Source organism: Aethalodelphis obliquidens, unplaced genomic scaffold (assembly GCF_003676395.1).
Source record: "Aethalodelphis obliquidens isolate GAN/ISIS:26980383/991018 unplaced genomic scaffold, ASM367639v1 scaffold11, whole genome shotgun sequence".
NCBI lineage: Eukaryota > Metazoa > Chordata > Mammalia > Artiodactyla > Delphinidae > Aethalodelphis > Aethalodelphis obliquidens.
The window spans coordinates 11,778,362-11,795,403 of NW_020837955.1; the positions used below are offsets into that span (position 1 = coordinate 11,778,362).

The window sequence follows — 17,042 nt, forward strand, 5'->3', positions numbered from 1 at the left end:
AGTGTATGATCCCAGGGAACTCATTAATGGAAGTCTTCTGGGAATACATACAAAAGATGATTACACCTCAAAGCTGCTGCCTGAAGACTGAAACATAAGCTAGAAGAAATAAGAAACAGGCTACTCTGACCCAGTCCTGTATCCTGAACCCATGCCCTTGTTCTGTTAATGTTCTTTGTGCTACAGAATAAATTCAAACTGTTAGGTTTGAAAAAAAATGACTATTAATATAAGTTAGCAATTAAAGCTGAGAATTACTAAAACTGTGAAGTCAAACTTCATTATAGACCCATCAAAAGGCTGCAGAATTACACCTTCTTGGTAACACAGAAAACTGTAAAAATTCACCACAGGAAAAATTACACTTTGAACAATGAATCAAATCACAGTATATAAAAAATTATATACTGTTAGCTGTATAGAAAATTGACCAAGAAATTAAAATAGCCTAATGGAGCTTGCTCCAGAAAATACTTTCACAAAACGTCCCCAGGGCTGAAACAGCAGGTCAAAACATTCTGTATCCACTAAGTATCCTTGAGGATTGAGGAACTAAAGGAGAACAGAATATTTAAGTTCTAGCATTCTGGAACAGGAGATGGTTGAAAGGAGATCCATGACATCATTACAGTTTATTCTTCATCACATGCTTCATATGTAATACCAGTTAGAATGGGAAGGCCTGGTGAGAATTTTATAAGTCAATAAAATATTTTGTAGGCTTAAAGTCTGGTTTAAAGTCATGCCATTATTTTTCCTCTACCACAAAGTAAATATACGACATCATTCATTATTTTCTTTTTTATAAAATCCAGAGGGGGAAAATACTGGTTAAAATATCTTTTGTTAAGCTACAAAGCTGTGAAGACATCTTTGTAAAAATATTAATTATTATTATTAACATGATAAGTGAACACAGGTGGATAATTCATAGGGTATTTTCAGCATTACCTGTCTAGGGCACCTTCTAGGTGTTCATGAGAAACATCAAAATAGTAATTGGTATGCTCTCCACTAGTAAAGGCATTTGAACTTCCTGCATGCTCACTGAGAAACTGGCTGTATTCATTTTCTTTAGGGTATTTCTTTGTTCCTAAAAATAGCATATGTTCACAAAAATGACTTAAGCCAGCAATATTTGCAGGATCTGACAAGGAACCTGAAAGAGAAGAGAAAATATACATATATAATAAATCATTTTTTTATATGTTGAAAGCTATGGAGTACAGATGAATCACAGATGATTTGGAACTTCTGTTAGCATGATAACTCCAACCACAGTCAGAGAAAGTTAAGCATAGGCTACTCTAAATGGTGCAGTTTAGATTCAAGCCCCAGCTTTTGACATCAGTTAGTTGGTGGCCTTGGGCAGATACTTAACTCCTCTGGACATTAGCTTCCTCACACATCACACTAGGAGGAAGAATTGAATTCACTGTTTTAAAGAGTTAGAAACTTTCTAGCTCTTATATTTTATTGCAGGAGACAATATAGCATAGTGCTAAGAGCATAAGTTTGGGGCTTAGCAGCTCTACTAGCTGTAAAACTTCGAGCAAAATATTTTGCTTCAGTCACTTTTTAAAAAAAAATTTTGTTTATTTATTTATTTTATTTATTTTTGGCTGCACTGGGTCTTTGTTGCTGGGCGCAGGCTTTCTCTAGTTGCGGTGAGTGGGGGCTACTCTTCATTGTGGTGTGCAGGCTTCTCATTGCGGTGGCTTATCTTGTTGCGGAGCACGGGCTCTAGGCACGCGGGCTTCAGTAGTTGTGGCTCGTGGGCTCTAGAGTGCAGGCTCAGTAGTTGTGGCGCACGGGCTTTGTTGCTCCGCATCATGTGTGATCTTCCCGGACCAGGTCTCAAACCCCTGTCCTCTGCATTGGCAGGCAGATTCTTAACCACTGCACCACCAGTGAAGCCCTCAGTCACTTTTTGTATACATACCTTACTTAGAGAGTTGTGCAACTACAAATTAGACAATAATTTGCAAAGCACATTGGGCTGTGCTTGGCAATAATTATTTGTTCAACTTATGATGGTTATTATCTTATTTTCCCAATTCTAAAATGCCATTGAATTAAATAAAAGCTTTTCAGAGAGGAAAAAAAGAAACTAAATGTACATATAAATAAGAAATAACTTGATTAAAGCAGCATTAAATGTGGAAGAAATGTGCACACAAGAATTTAGGAAATATGGTATTCCCTAGTATATCAAAAGTTTATAAAGTAAAGGCATTAGAACTGTCACTGTTTTAAAGGATGGGAATGAATTTCCTTGCTGCTAGGTCACCTTAGCTGGGAACCTAACAAGATACTTTTGGTAAATGTAAGGCGATTTCACTTAGACAACTGTAGATTACCAACAGCTGTACAGGACTACTGTACAAAGTAAGGTACATCGAACTGGTAACTACCAGGTCTCCATTTGCACAAATATGGAGAGTTCTAATAATTGTCAACATTAGGTCAATGAAACTGAACGAAGCTTAATTCATAATTTTAAACTGTACCTATGTGTACATCAAGTGCTGCTGATGATTTATCTGTTGTGGGATCACTGATGAGAAGTACTTTGATCCCATTGGCCAGCTCTAGTCCACGGTATTCTCGCTTGTCTTCAGGAGATTTGATGATATGATTTCCTACTCTCTTGATAGCTGGATTATTCATTTTGCTGTAAGTCTTTTTTTGGAAACTGAAAAGAAATAAATTATTAATTGTTGGATTGTGCTGTTTTCTTTTAATGAACAAAGAGTAACAAGCAAAACCATATAATATATCATCAGATTAAAAACTGTGTACAATCAAGTACAACTGACATACAATATTAGTTTCAGGTGTACAGCACAGTGATTCATCACAAACTGATCACCACAATAAGTCTAGTAACCATCTGTCACCATACAAAGTTCTTAAAATATTATTGACTATATTCCCTACATCCCCATTGACTTATTTATTTTATAACTGGAAATTTATACCTCTTAATCACCTTCACCTATTTTGCCCAACCCCCCCCCATCCTCCCCTCTAGCAACCAACAATTTTTCCTCTGTATCTATGAGTCTGTTTCTGTTTTGTTTGTTCACTTATTTCGTTTTTTAGATTCCACATATAAGTGAAATCAAATGATATTTGTCTTTCTCTGTCTGACTTATTTCACTTAGCATAATACCCCTCTAGGTCCATCTGTGCTGTTCCAAATGGCAAGATTTCATTATTTTCATGGCTGAGTAATATTCCTGTGTATGTATATGTGTGTGTGTGTGTGAGGTATGGTACACAGACACACACACAGACACACACAGACACACACATATACACACAGACACACACACACTGGAATATTACTCAGCCATGAGAAATAATGAAATCTTGCTATTCGCCATTCATCCATATCTTGGCTACTATAAATAATGCTGCAATGAACAAAGGTCTGCCTGTATTTTTCAAATTAGTGTTCTCATACTTTCTGGATAAATACCCAGAAGTGGAACTGCTGGATTGTATGGTAGTCCTATTTTTAATTTTTTGAGGAAACTTCATACAATTGGTGCATTGCATGAAGTCCACCAATAATGCACAAGGGTTCCCTTTTCTCCATGTCCTTGTCAACACTTAATTTGTTGTCATTTTTTTTCACATTTCTTTGTACCTGTCTTGTGATAATTGGCAATTGGCACTTCTTGCTTACATTGATTTGTTAATATTTCTGATTTCACGGCTTCACATCTCAATATTCAATTATAAATTCATATTCCAAAAGTTACACTAAGAAAAGATTCAGAAAGATCCAAATATAAAATGAATAATTCAAGCTTTCAATACAGAAAAAATCATGGTCACATTCGTTTTTTTTTTTAAATTTAAAGTAACAATGGTTCTTAATTGTTGTCTTTTTGATAACCGCCATTCTGACAGGTGTGGGGTGGTTTTGATTTGCATTTCCCTGATGTAGTGATGTTGAGCATCTGTTCATGTGTCTGCTGGCCACGTGTATGTCTTCCATGGATAAATGTATATTCATTTTTTAAATGTCCATTTTTTAAATCAGATTGTTTTTGATATTGAGTTGTGTGAGTTCTCTATATATTTTGGATATTAACCCTTTATCAAATATATCATTTGCAAATATCTTCTACCATTCAGTAGATTGTCTTTTCATTTTGTTGATGGTTTCCTTAGCTGTGCAACAGCTTTTTAGTTTGATGTAGTCCCATTTGTTTATTTTTGCCTGAGGAGATACATCCAAAAAAATATTGCTAAGAACGATGTCAAAAAGCATACTGCCTATGTTTTCTTCTAGGAGTTTTATGGTTTCAGGCCTTACATTTAAGTCTTTCATCCATTTTGAGTTTATTTTTGTATATGGTATAGGAAAGTGATTCAGTTTTCCCAGCATCACTTGCTGATGAGAATATCTTTTCCCCAATGTATGGTCTTGGCTCCTCTGTTGTAAATTAATTGACCCACATGTGAGTGGGTTTATTTCTAGGCTCTCTATTCTGTCCCATTGATCTATGCATCTGTTTTTGTGCCATATAGTTTTGATTACTATAGCTTTCTAGTATAGTTTGAAATCAGGAAGCATGATAACTCCAACTTTGTTTTTCTTTCTTAAGACTACTTTGGTTATTAAGGGCCTTTTGCAGTTCCATATGAATTTTAGGATTATTTGTTCCGTTCTGTGAAAAATGTCATTAGTATTTTCATAGGGATTGCACTGAATCTGTAGATTGCTTTGGGTAATGTGTACATTTTACCAATATTAATTCTCCTATCCATAAACATAATATAATCTTTCCATTTATTTGTGTCATCTTCAATTTCTTTCATCAATGTCTTATAGTTTTCAGAGTTCAGGTCTTTCATCTCCTTGATTAAATTTATCCCTAGGTATTTTATTCTTTTTGATGCAAATGTAAATGGGATTATTTCCTTCATTTCTCCTTCTGAAAGTCTGTTATTACTATACAGAAACACAACAGATTTCTGTATACTGATTTTGAATCCGACAGTTTCACTGAATTCATTTATTAGTTCTAACAGTTATTTTGGAGGAGTCTTTAAGGTTTTCTATATACAGTAGCATGTCATCTGAAAATAGTAATCCATTACTATGTTGAATAAAAGTGGTGAGGGTGGGCATTCTTGTCCTGTTCCTGATCTTAGAGGAATAGCGTTCAGCTTTTCACCATTGGTATTATGTTAGTTGTGAGTCTGTCATATACGTCCTTTATTATGTTGAGGTTATATTTCTTCTATACTCACTTTGTTGACAGTTTTTTCTTTTTCTTTTTCTTTTTTTTTTGCTGTACGCGGGCCTCTCACTGCTGTGGCCTCTCCCGTTGCGGAGCACAGGCTCCAGACATGCAGGCTCAGTGGCCACGGCCCACGGGCCCAGCCGCTCTGCGGCATGCGGGATCCTCCCAGACCGGGGCACGAAGCCACGTCCCCTGCATTGGCAGGCGGACTCTCAATCACTGCACCACCAGGGAAGCCCCTGACAGTTCTTTTCATAAATCGATGTTGAATTTTGTCAAATGGTATTTCTGCATCTGTTGGGATGATCATATGATTTTTATCCTTCGTTTTCTTAATATGATGTTTCATGTTGATTGATTTGCAGATGTGGAACCATCCTTGAATTGCTGGAACAAATCCCACTTCATTGTGGTATATGACCCTTTTAATGTATTGTTGAATTTGGTTTCCCAATATTTTCCTGAGGATTTTTGCATCTTTGTTCATCAGCAACACTGTCATGTGATTTTCTTTTTTTTTTTTTATAGTGTCTGTATCTGGTTTTGGTATCAGGGTAACACTGCCCTTGTAGAATGATTTTTGAAGTGTTCCTTTTCCTCTTTAACTTTTTAGAATAGTTTGAGAAAGACAGATTGATATTAAGTCTTTTTTAAATGTTTGGTAGAGTTCACCTGTGAAGCTGTGTGGTTCTGGCCTTTTGTTTGGAACTTTTTGATTACTGATTCAATTTCATTACTAGTTATCTGTCTGTTCAGATTTTGTTTCTTCATGATTCAGTCTCAGAAGATTGTATGTTTCTAGGAATTTATCCACTTCTTCTAGGTTGTCCAATTTTTTGGCAAGTAATTGTTTATCACAGACTCTTATGATCCTTTGCATTTCTGTGGTATCAGTTGTAACTTCTCTTTAATTTGTTTTTATTTACTTGGGTCCTCTCTTTATGAGTTTGGCTAAAGGTTTATCAATTTTGTTTATCTCTTCAAAGAATCAGCTTTTAGTTTCATTGTATTTTCTATTGTTCTTTAATCTCTATTTCATTTATTTCTGCTCTGATATTTTTTATTTCCTTCCTTCTACTAACTTTGGGCTCTATTTGTTCTTCTTCTTCTAGTTTCTTTAGGTGTAAGGTTAGATTATTTATTTGAGATTTTTGTTTCCTGAGGTAGGCCTGGATCGCTATAAACTTCTTTCTTGAAACTGCTTTTTCTTTTTTTTTTGAAACTGCTTTTGCTGTGTTCCACTGATTTTGGAACATTGTATTTCCATTTTCATTTGTCTCAAGGTATTTTGTGATTTCCTCTTTGCTTTCTTCATGGGCCCACTGGTTGCTTAGCATCATGTTGTTTAGCCTCCATGTGTTTGTGTTTTTTCCATTTCTCTTGTAACTGATTTCTATTTTCATACCATTGTGGTCCAAAAAGATGCTTATTTAATATAATTTCAGTGTTCTTAAATTTTCTGACCTGTTTTGTGGCTCAGATGTGATCTATCTGGGAGAATGTTCCATGTGCACTGGAAAAGAAGGTATATTCTGCTAGTTTGGGGTGAAATGTTCTGTAGATATCTATTGAGTCTACTTGATATAATGTGTCATTTAAGGCCAATGTTTCCTTACTGATTTTCTCTCTGAATGATCTATCCATTGATGTAAGTGAGACTTTAAAGTCCCCTACTATTATTGTATTACTGTCAATATTTCACTTTACATCTATTAATATTTGGTTTATGTATTTAGGTGCTCCTGAGTTGGGTGCACATTTACAAGTGTTATTATCTTCTTGTTGGATTGATCCCTTTATCATTATGTAATGCGTTTTTGTGTCTTCCATGACAGTCTTTGTTTCAAAGTCTATTTTGTCTGATGTAAATATTGCTAACCCAGCTTTCCTTTCACTTCTATTTGCATAAAATACCTTTTTCCATCCCTTCACTTTCAGTCTGTGTGTATCTTTAAATCTGAAGTGAGTCTCTTACAGGCAGCATATAAATGGGTCTTTTTTGAATCCATTCAGCCACCCTATGTCTTTTGATTGGAGCATTTAGTTCACTTACATTTAATTACTTACAGGGATATACCTATTGCTATTTTGTTAATTGTTTTATGGTTGTTTTTACAATTCTTCTCTGTTCCTTTCTTTTTTTTTGTGGTACGCGGGCCTCTCACTGTTGTGGCCTCTCCCACTGTGGAGCACAGGCTCCGGATGCGCAGGCTCAGCGGCCATGGCTCATGGGCCCAGCCGCTCCACGGCATGTGGGATCTTCCCGGACCGGGGCATGAACCTGTATCCCCTGCATCGGCAGGCGGACTCTCAACCACTGTGCCACCAGGGAAGCCCTTCTCTGTTCCTTTCTTATTCTCTTGTTCCTTCCCCTGTGCTCTGATGACTTTCTTTAGTGTTATGTTTGTATTCCTTTCTCTTTATTTTTTGTGTATCTGTTATAGGTTTTTGTTTGTGGTTACCATAAGGTTCATATATAACCAATCTGAAAATCTGTTTTGCTAGTCCTCAGGTCATTCTCAGAGATAGTTGTCTATATGTAGTTGTAGATTTGGTGTGTCCAGGGGAGGAGGTGAGCTCAGGATCTTCCTACTCCACCATTTTGATCCAGACTCTACAGGAAACTTTTTATAGCCTATCTATAGCATATAATCATTCCTCTCCTCCCTCTTAAGCATCATTCTTTCATAGAATGATAACAATATTGTTTCTGTGGAGCCATATTTGTACCTAGGAGAACACATCGATGGGGATTTGCAGCAGGACTGGTTGGGCCATGAATTGGTCAGTGTGCTGACCTAGAAGAGTTTTCAATGATCAATAACTGCTTTCCCACATATTTCAGAGGTATCTACTAGAGTAAGGGAGGTGAGAAGTTGTGAAAGTATTATCATTGGGTGAGCCAAAACACTGCTCAAACTTATGATATTCAGAGATAAGGCAGATCTGGAACTGATGGGTCTGATATTCACATGCTCAAAACCTAGGAAACAACACCATTGAGGAAAAATCCTGTGAAGTCCTAATAAAAATAAGAGACCTGGGTTGTCCTATGAAGGCAGCAAAAGCAAACACATAAAAACAAACAAACAAAAAGTTGGAAGGACCCCAAGAAACTTTTGTAATCTGGTGAAGAGTTAAATGTCTGAGTAGGAACAGTCCAATGATCTTAACAGAGATCCTTGATAATTTCTCTTACAAAGGACTTCACTTCCTCTGATAGTCCTCTCCTTTCTTCTCTAGGAAGGCTGGAGTTACGCTGATGGGAAGGGACCCATCCCTTCACTGCACCCGTAAGTTGGTATGACTGCAGTGAAGGGATTTTCCAGATCTGCAGTATGTATGTTTTTGAGACTAAGAGCGAATGCTATTTTTGTCTATGTTGGGGACGGCTTAAGAGACAAAAACTGAACCTGCTATTATTAGTAGGTCAACATACTAATCGGGTAAAGCCAAAAACTTATCCGAAACTACAGAGAAAAAAATAAGCCTGTGCTAACACATCTGCTTTTTACCTGGAACATAAAAGAAGTGGATCTAACTGCTCTTTAAAGACTGACAGACATCCAGATTTCATGGTAAATCCAGATTTAATGGTAAATCAGATAAAATTTTTATTTTTCTGTGTTAAAATCTCTGGAGATTGGGACTTCCCTGGTGGCGCAGTGGTTAAGAATCAGCCTGCCAATGCAGGGGACACGAGTTCGCGCCCTGGTCCGGGAAGATCCCACATGCCAAGGAGCAACTAAGCCCATGCGCCACAACTACTGAGCCTGCACCCTGGAGCCCACAAGCCACAACTACTGAGCCTACGTGCCTAGAGCCCATGCTCCGCAACAAGAGAAGACACTGCAATGAGAAGACCGCACACCGCAACGAAGAGTAGCCCCTGCTCGCTGCAACAAAAGAAAGTCCGCACACAGCAACGAAGACCCAACGCAGCCAACAATTAATTAATTAATTATAAAAATTGGTACTGGAATGTGCCTATGTTTAAATAAAAAAGTCTCTGGAGACTAAGAGAGGGAAAAATCCAGTTTGCTTCTATCAGAATATCTTTCTCTATGAAATCATCTGTAATTAGTCTTCTGGGTAACAACTGATTAACTAAAGAGGTTCACTCTTATTAAGAATGTCCCCTAACCTACTGTATAGCACAGGGACCTATACTCAGTGTTTTGTAATAACCTATACGGGAAAAGAATCTGAAAAAGAATAGATATATGTATATGTATAACTGAATCACTTTGCTGTATACCTGAAACTAACACAACATTGTAAATCAACTATACTCCAATATAAAATAAAAATTATAAAAAAATATGTCCCCTAGATCTTCTTTTGAGGAGAGTATTTGGAATTCTGGATATCAACACTATAGGTCATACTAAATGTGTAATACTTATTTTTTTAAAAAACACATAGTACTTTATAGTATTAATAATCTTGCCCTCTTTATAGTAAAAACTAATTTCTTTAAAAATAAAGCATAAAATATAATACTAACATTTTGGAGCTATAAGGCTACCATGGACAATTCAAAAGCAATTTGAAAGTGAAAAGGCATTATTATTATTAAGAACTCCTTTCTATTTCATTAGCTATAAGCTACTTAAGTTCAATATCAAAGACAAATTAAAATGTCTAAGTGGAAAGTCTTTAAATTGTGCTCTGTTGTTAAAAAAAAAATTCTCAGGGGGCTTCCCTGGTGGCGCAGTGGTTGAGAGTCCGCCTGCCGATGCAGGGGACACGGGTTCGTGCCCTGGTCCGGGAAGATCCCACATGCCGCGGAGCGGCTGGGCCCGTGAGCCATGGCCGCTGATACTGCGCCTCCGGAGCCTGTGCTCCACGACGGGAGAGGCCACAGCAGTGAGAGGCCCGCGTACCACAAAAAAAAAAAAAAAAAATTCTCAGGGTAATAAAAATGGTCTGCCTAAGCCTCCAAAGAAGGTCACAACAATAATAATCCTGGTTAAGGTATTTCCCAAAAGACAACCTGTTTGGACTGCAGCAAATGCCTTTGATACACAGCTGGCTTCAAAAGCTTTAATTTGGGTTCAACATACATTACTATTTTAAAAATGAGTTCCAACCTAACAGCAAGATTAAGATTAAATAAGCCACTAGGTAGCCGCCATTAAGACCCCCAGCAAGAATGACAGCATTAAAAGGCAACATTAGGGCCTTCCCTGGTGGCACAGTGGTTAACAATCCGCCTCCCAATACAGGGGACACGGGTTTGAGCCCTAGTCCAGGAAGATCCCACATGCCTTGGAGCAACTAAGTCCACGCGCCACAACTACTGAGCCTGTGCTCTAGAGCCCGCGAGCCACAACTGCTAAGCCCACGTGCCACAGCTACCGAAGCCCGCGCGCCTAGAGCCCGTGCTCTGCAACGAGAAGCCACCGCAATGAGAAGCCCATGCACCACAATGAAGAGTAACCCCTGCTCGCCGGAACTAGAGAAAGCCCGCGCGCAGCAACGAAGACCCAACACAGACAAAAACTAAATAAATAATATATATATATTTTTTTAAAGGCAACAGTAAAAAAAGCTCCATGTGTACCACAGAGGATGCCTAAGCTCCCTCCTGTAAGGCTCTACCAGGAGGGAGGGAGAAGGTTGGAATTCTTGTGATGGATTCCACTAAGTGGGAGCAAAAACCAAAGGCTATTTATTTTGGTTCCATTGCCATTGCTTATACCCAACTCCCTCTACTGTTTGTCCCAGCTAGTTTGATCTAGGGGAACCAAGGGTTACAAATGATTAAAATGCAATGATGATGATGATGATGATGAAGCAAGCTCTAAAACTTCTGTTCAATCCACAACAATAGTCAGGAAATGAAATACAGCTCACTTTGGTGGGACAAACTGTCTTATTCTGTGGGAGGTGAAAATTTCATTATAATTAAGATAACCACCCTCAACTATATGCTACATTCTGTACGTTTTTCAGGGTTTAATTTCCCTTGTCCAGATTTTCATTTGCTTAGAGGAAAAAAAATGATCACAGTCCATCACAGGCATGTATATAACTCATGTGGACACTGAAGCTATGTCTGTTTAATATTCCTGGTGTGGTTAAGAGTAAAGAGATGGATTTTTTTTTTCTATGAATCAAACATAAAAATTAACCCAACTACTTTTAGACATCTGTACACCAGATCAAGGGCAGCTATAAATTTCTAAGCTGGCAATGCTCCCAAATCAAATATCGTGACTTCCTGAGGAAGTAAAAGCTAAAAGAAACAGTAGAGACGTTTTCAAACAAGACCCATCCCCAGCAATCCATATTCAATAGGTAGAGTCTGCCTTTACCTACAGCATATCTATCAATATGTCATATGACAATTTGATTCTCACCTTCTGGAGAACTGAAGGAAATGATCAGGAACCCCTCTGATGATGATGAATTTCTCAACAGCTTGCCTGTCTGAATTCATACTAATGAGATCACATGTCTACCCATCTCAGCTCCCTCATTAGCATTTTATTTATTGCAAATGTTCTCCAATATGCACCAAAGAGCAAGCAAGCAAGTAGTGACTTTTAGATGACAAGCTAGTGCTAACTCAAATGCTTTTCTGGACATATTTTTAACCTGTCGAAGTCAAAATCTTGGAAGTAATACAGGGACATTATCATACAACTTCAAAATAAGGCACAGAATTGTCAGTGTTTCACATTCTGATAAACTGAAGAGATGTTTAGCAATTACAGCATATCTTGTAATTTTGTTCATAATTTAAAACAGTGACTAAAATCACAGAAGGTAAAAGCTGGAAAAGCCATTAGATGTTATCTAGTCCTTTGTAGCTCTTGAACTGGCAGCACTAGCTCTTCTTGTAAGCTTGTTAAAAATGCAAAACATCAGAAACCACTAGAGACCTCCTAAGCCAGAATCTGCAGGTGAGCTAGTCCCCTCATCTTACTTATAAGAAAACTGAAGAGCACTTGGCCAAGATTATACAGCAAAAAGTTACAATTAGGATTTAGCTCTTAACTCCCAGTCCTGTCCACCTAAGCACCCTGATATCCAAACAAACAGTTAAGGTCCAGACACCACACCACACATGTTGGCTACAAAGATGAATACACCAGAGCCCTTGCTCTGAAGGAACCCAGACTTATGACAAGAGATGAAAACAAGACATTATTTTTTAAGTGTGGTGACAAAGTTATCCCCAGGGAACTATGGGAGTAATAAAAGGGGCATCTAACTCAGTCCAGGAGGGGAGACAGGAAAGAGAGTAGGTGAGTAGAAGCATGCCAAATAAAAGGAAGGGGAGATCTGAGCAAAAGAATGGTGATGAAGAAAAAAATGTGAGGCATTCAGCGGAAAAACAAGAGCTCGATGTTAACAGAACTACAACCAGAACTTCCACTGAAAGATCATGGACTTTTATCTAGGCCTAAATTGCAGGTCTGCAAAAACAAATTCCCAAATAGATCAATTATAAATTCCTGTATCAAGAGAAAAACTTTTACGCAAATAATCTTTTATTCAGATGACCCTCTACAGTCTTTTTTCTCACGTCTCTAAGTGTTTCACAGCTGATTTAATAGAAGATTGAGCAAGTTTACTCTGCTGTTTGCTCCCTACCCATCCCCATAGTCCAAGACATATTTAAAGTTAGACCTGATCCATTTCTAATTTCTAAATGGATGACCTATAAACCTGAACAGGCAAATGACTGGGCTAATAGTCAAATTATAAATCAAAACCTCCCTTCTGTGGAATCCATCCATCTACTACCAAAACCATAGGCGGAAGTGAAGCTTACCCATGGCACTCCTGAATGTGGAGGAGGTACCCAGAGAGAAAATGCCTCAAATCAGAACCACTCCACAAACACCCTTTCTTCCCTGTACAAGGCAGAGGTGAGTAAAACAGAATAGCAAGGCAGTGGTGATATGAGCCCTCGGATGCCTCACTATAAGACCACATATTCCCCAATACTATTCATGTTACTTGACCTAAAAAATGACATATCTCAGGGAACCATCTACCCCAGCGGTCCCCAACCTTTTTGGCACCAGGGACCAGTTTCGTGGAAAACAATTTTCTACAGACGGGGGTGGGGGTTGTGGGGGTGGGAATGGTTCAGGCGGTAATTCGAGCAATGGGGAGCGATGGGGAGCGGCAGATGAAGCTTTGTTTGCTGGCCCGCTGCTCACCTCCTGCTGTGCGGCCCGGGTCCTAACAGGCCTTGGACTGGTACCCGGTCCCCTGATCTACCCCATGGCTCTTCACTTACAGGACCAGTGTATCTCACTTCATGCGCCAGATAGACCATAAAGGTGGGTATAAACTAAAATCCTGTCAATTAAGTCTTACTTTCCCACGATGTGATGCTCTGCCTTTGTTTCAGGCAGCATGACAGCTGTGCTAACTCTGTGCCCTCTGGAAAGGAGTTTACAATGCAAAAACAAACGCTTAAATGAACAAGGGTTATTTTAATTTAAAGGAATCCTACAGCAATATCATTTTAGAGAAAAGAGCTTTTGCAAATTTTGTTTTAGCTTTAGTACATACATATCAATGGTTGTTCATTCCAAAAGTGACAAGCTTAGCTATGAACAATTTATAGAGACTTTATGAAGGTTTAAACAAATTAACAAAACCTCCATTTTATACCTCTTGCCACAGTTAACTACAGGTTTCTTACAGTTGTAGTTTTGGGGCCGAGGGTGTTTCACAAGCATCCTTCTTCCACAGGTAACTTTCAGGCTGTTAGAAAATGTTGAGATAGATGCCACTGTAGAAAACTAATCCTAACAACCACTCATGGAGGGGATATGGGGATATGTGTATACGTATAGCTGATTCACTTTGCTGTACAGCAGAAACTAACAAAACATTGTAAAGCAATTATATTCCAATAAAGATATTTTTAAAAAAATCACTCGCATTTTAAAAGTGTCATATGCTTTATAAACTGCTTATTGAATCTTTCCATTCTCCGTTAGTGGCAGGTCACAGCAGCTGTTCATGGCCATTCTCCTCAATCCCAGATGAGGAAACAAAAGCTCAGTGATTAAGTGACTTGTCCAAGGTATTCACACAATTGATTTGTGGCAAAGCTGGGACTATAATGAGGAAGCGTGGGAAGGGGAGGAGCAGAAAGTCATGCTTAAGGAAATCACATATGGCTTTCTTCCCCAACTCCCCGTTATCACCCCCTCAGCCCTTCCCTGACCCCATTCTCCTCCCTTACAATCCCAAATAATAAAAACAAGGAAATAAAAATTAAAAAAGGTCAAAATCATGCTCTAAGGAGATTTTTCAGTTTTTCACTCATTCCTCCCTATATAAAATAGAGAGAGGTAGTGGTAGGAGCCCGGAAGAATATTTCTAATCTGCCAAAGTAGTCCCTGGGCTGAGAACTATATTATCTACTTCGCTAATAAAAAATAAAAAGGAAAATGTATGGTATGTTTAAATGTACAGCAGGTTTAAAGAGAGAATTGTCTCTCTGTACAGAACTGTCTCATGGATGAAAGGGAATATGAAAATAATATTACAGTAGACATGGTAAGATTATATGTGATTTTTCAGAAGCATACATTAAGCCATAGGAATAGGGGAAAGAAAGAGAAAGTCATATAATCATCTTGGTACGTGCAGAAAAAGTTATTTAAATTCAATAACCATTCATGTCTTTAAGAAAATGTCAGCAAACTAGAAATAGAATTCCTTCAGCTAGAAAAAAACTACAAAAACCACAGCAATTGTCATACACAATGATAAAATAATGCATTCATTCTCCATCCCTACAAAAAAGATGTCACTATCACCTCTTCTATTAAACACTGTGCTGGTAATTATGACCAGTCTGATAATGCAAGAAAAAAAAAAAAGATGAGAAAGGAAGGGGGAAAAAAACTAACATTACTCACAGGTGACATCGCTGGGCACATAGAAAATCCCAAGAATCTACTGACAACTTCCACTTCTGCGTAGGATATAATAGGTCGTGGCAACCTGATTCAGCTTCAATAACTAGAAAAAGCCACAAAAAATTTAAAAATCACATGTTCATAGATGTTGGAGAGTTGTGGAAGCAATGAGGAGTGGATACACTGGAATTCCAGAGGGGAGAGCCCTCTGCGGTGAGTGAGTGATCATCACCTATTCTCTTCTCTGGAGGTATCTGCCAATTCTGGGTGCAGATTAAAGACCATACTTGACCCAAGAAGAAGGACTCTACTAACGGAAGAGAAACAAACGAGGCTCTGGTGGGTGCATGAGCTTGGTTTGACAGATTAAAGCCCCAAGATGCCCCAAATTCACAGCTGAGTTTTGCCACAGGAGGTTTTCTGAGATACCACTACATACCAACCAGAATGGTTAAAATGAAAAGACTAAAAAACACCAGTGATAGAGAAGTCAGAGGACAACCCAAACTCTCATACACTGCCGATGGGGATGCAAACTGGCACAACTATTTTCAAAAACTGGCAGTATATACATATGACCTAACAGTTCATGTATTAGCTATATACCCCATATAAATGCATTTATATGTTCATAGCAATACTATTCATAATAGCCAAAACTAGAAAAGACCAAATGTCCATGAGCAATAAAAAGGTAAATACACTGTGATATATTCGCACAATGGAATAGTATACGACAATGAAAATGAATAATCTAGAACAAAGAACAAAAATAGGGATGAATCTCATTAATGTAAGGTTGAGTGAAAGAAGTTAGATGCTAGAGTAAGTGGTTTTTCTCCCATTTAAATAAAGTGCAAGAATAAGTAAAATCAAGCTATGCTTTATGTCAGGATGGTGGTTACCCTTGGGGGTAGTGGGTAGTGAACAGAAGAAAACATGAGGGGGGCTTCTGAGATGCTGACCATGTGCTGGTTATACAGGTTATGTTCACAGAGGTATGGTCAGTTTGTGAAAATTCACCAAGCTGAACACATGATATATTTCGATTAAAAGTTTTTTTTTTTTTTTTTTTTTGTGGTACGCGGGCCTCTCACTGTTGTGGCCTCTCCCGTTGCGGAGCACAGGCTCCGGATGCGCAGGCTCACCGGCCATGGCTCATGGGCCCAGCCGCTCCGCAGCATGTGGGATCTTCCCGGACCGGGGCACGAACCCGCGTCCCCTGCATCGGCAGGCGGACTCCCAACCACTGCGCCACCAGGGAAGCCCTAAAAGTTTTTTAAAACAAGAGTTTTTGAAAATATAAAACATAGTAAAATAAAAGAGGAGGGAGATAAATGAATTACTCAAGGCTGTAAAGATCATCCATCAAAAATCATCCTGGAGGGACTTCACTGGTGGCACAGTGGTTAAGAATCCACCTGCCAATGCAGGGGATACAGGTTTGAGCCCTGGTCCGGGAAGATCCCATATGCTGCGGGAGCAACTAAGCCCGTGCTCCACAACTACTGAGCCTGCTCTCTAGAGCCTGCGAGCCACAACTACTGAGCCCGTGCTCCACAACAAGAGAAGCCACCGTAATGAGAAGCCCGCGCACCGCGAGGAAGAGTAGCCCCCTGCTCGCCGCAACTAAAGAAAAGGCCACACGTAGCAATGAAGACCCAACACAGCCAAAAATAAATTAAATAAAATAAAATAATAATTAAAAAAAAGTCATCCTGGAAATAGTACCACTTAGACACTGAGAAGTAGCTATCCATATCAAACAGGTACTAGACTAAGAAGGCTCAGAAGAAATAACAGTCCAATTAACATAATAATTATCTAAACCTTCTCAGGTGTGTCCTGAGACAATTTTTTTTTTTTTTTTTTTTTT

The 17,042-nt window shown here is 38.5% G+C and overlaps 1 protein-coding gene across 11 annotated transcripts in view; it reads right to left on the reverse strand.

Moving 5' to 3' along the window:
* IDE (insulin degrading enzyme) overlaps positions 1–17,042 on the reverse strand; it is a 113,190-nt gene that overhangs the window by 72,588 nt on the left and 23,560 nt on the right. For 5 of the 11 annotated variants that reach the window (XR_003433826.1, XM_027112045.1, XM_027112050.1 and 2 more), the window contains exons 2-4: positions 15,167–15,269; positions 2,511–2,695; positions 952–1,159 (exon numbers count right to left, since the gene is read on the reverse strand). Coding sequence is in view for 10 of the 11 variants with exons in the window: in XM_027112045.1 (XP_026967846.1) it covers positions 952–1,159; positions 2,511–2,695; positions 15,167–15,269 (496 nt within the window). In the remaining variant the exon portion in view is untranslated. Of the gene's footprint in view, positions 1–951; positions 1,160–2,510; positions 2,696–11,629; positions 11,655–14,177; positions 14,357–15,166; positions 15,270–17,042 lie in introns of those variants that run through there. The other 6 variants (XM_027112052.1, XM_027112048.1, XM_027112047.1 and 3 more) reach the window with 3 other exon arrangements.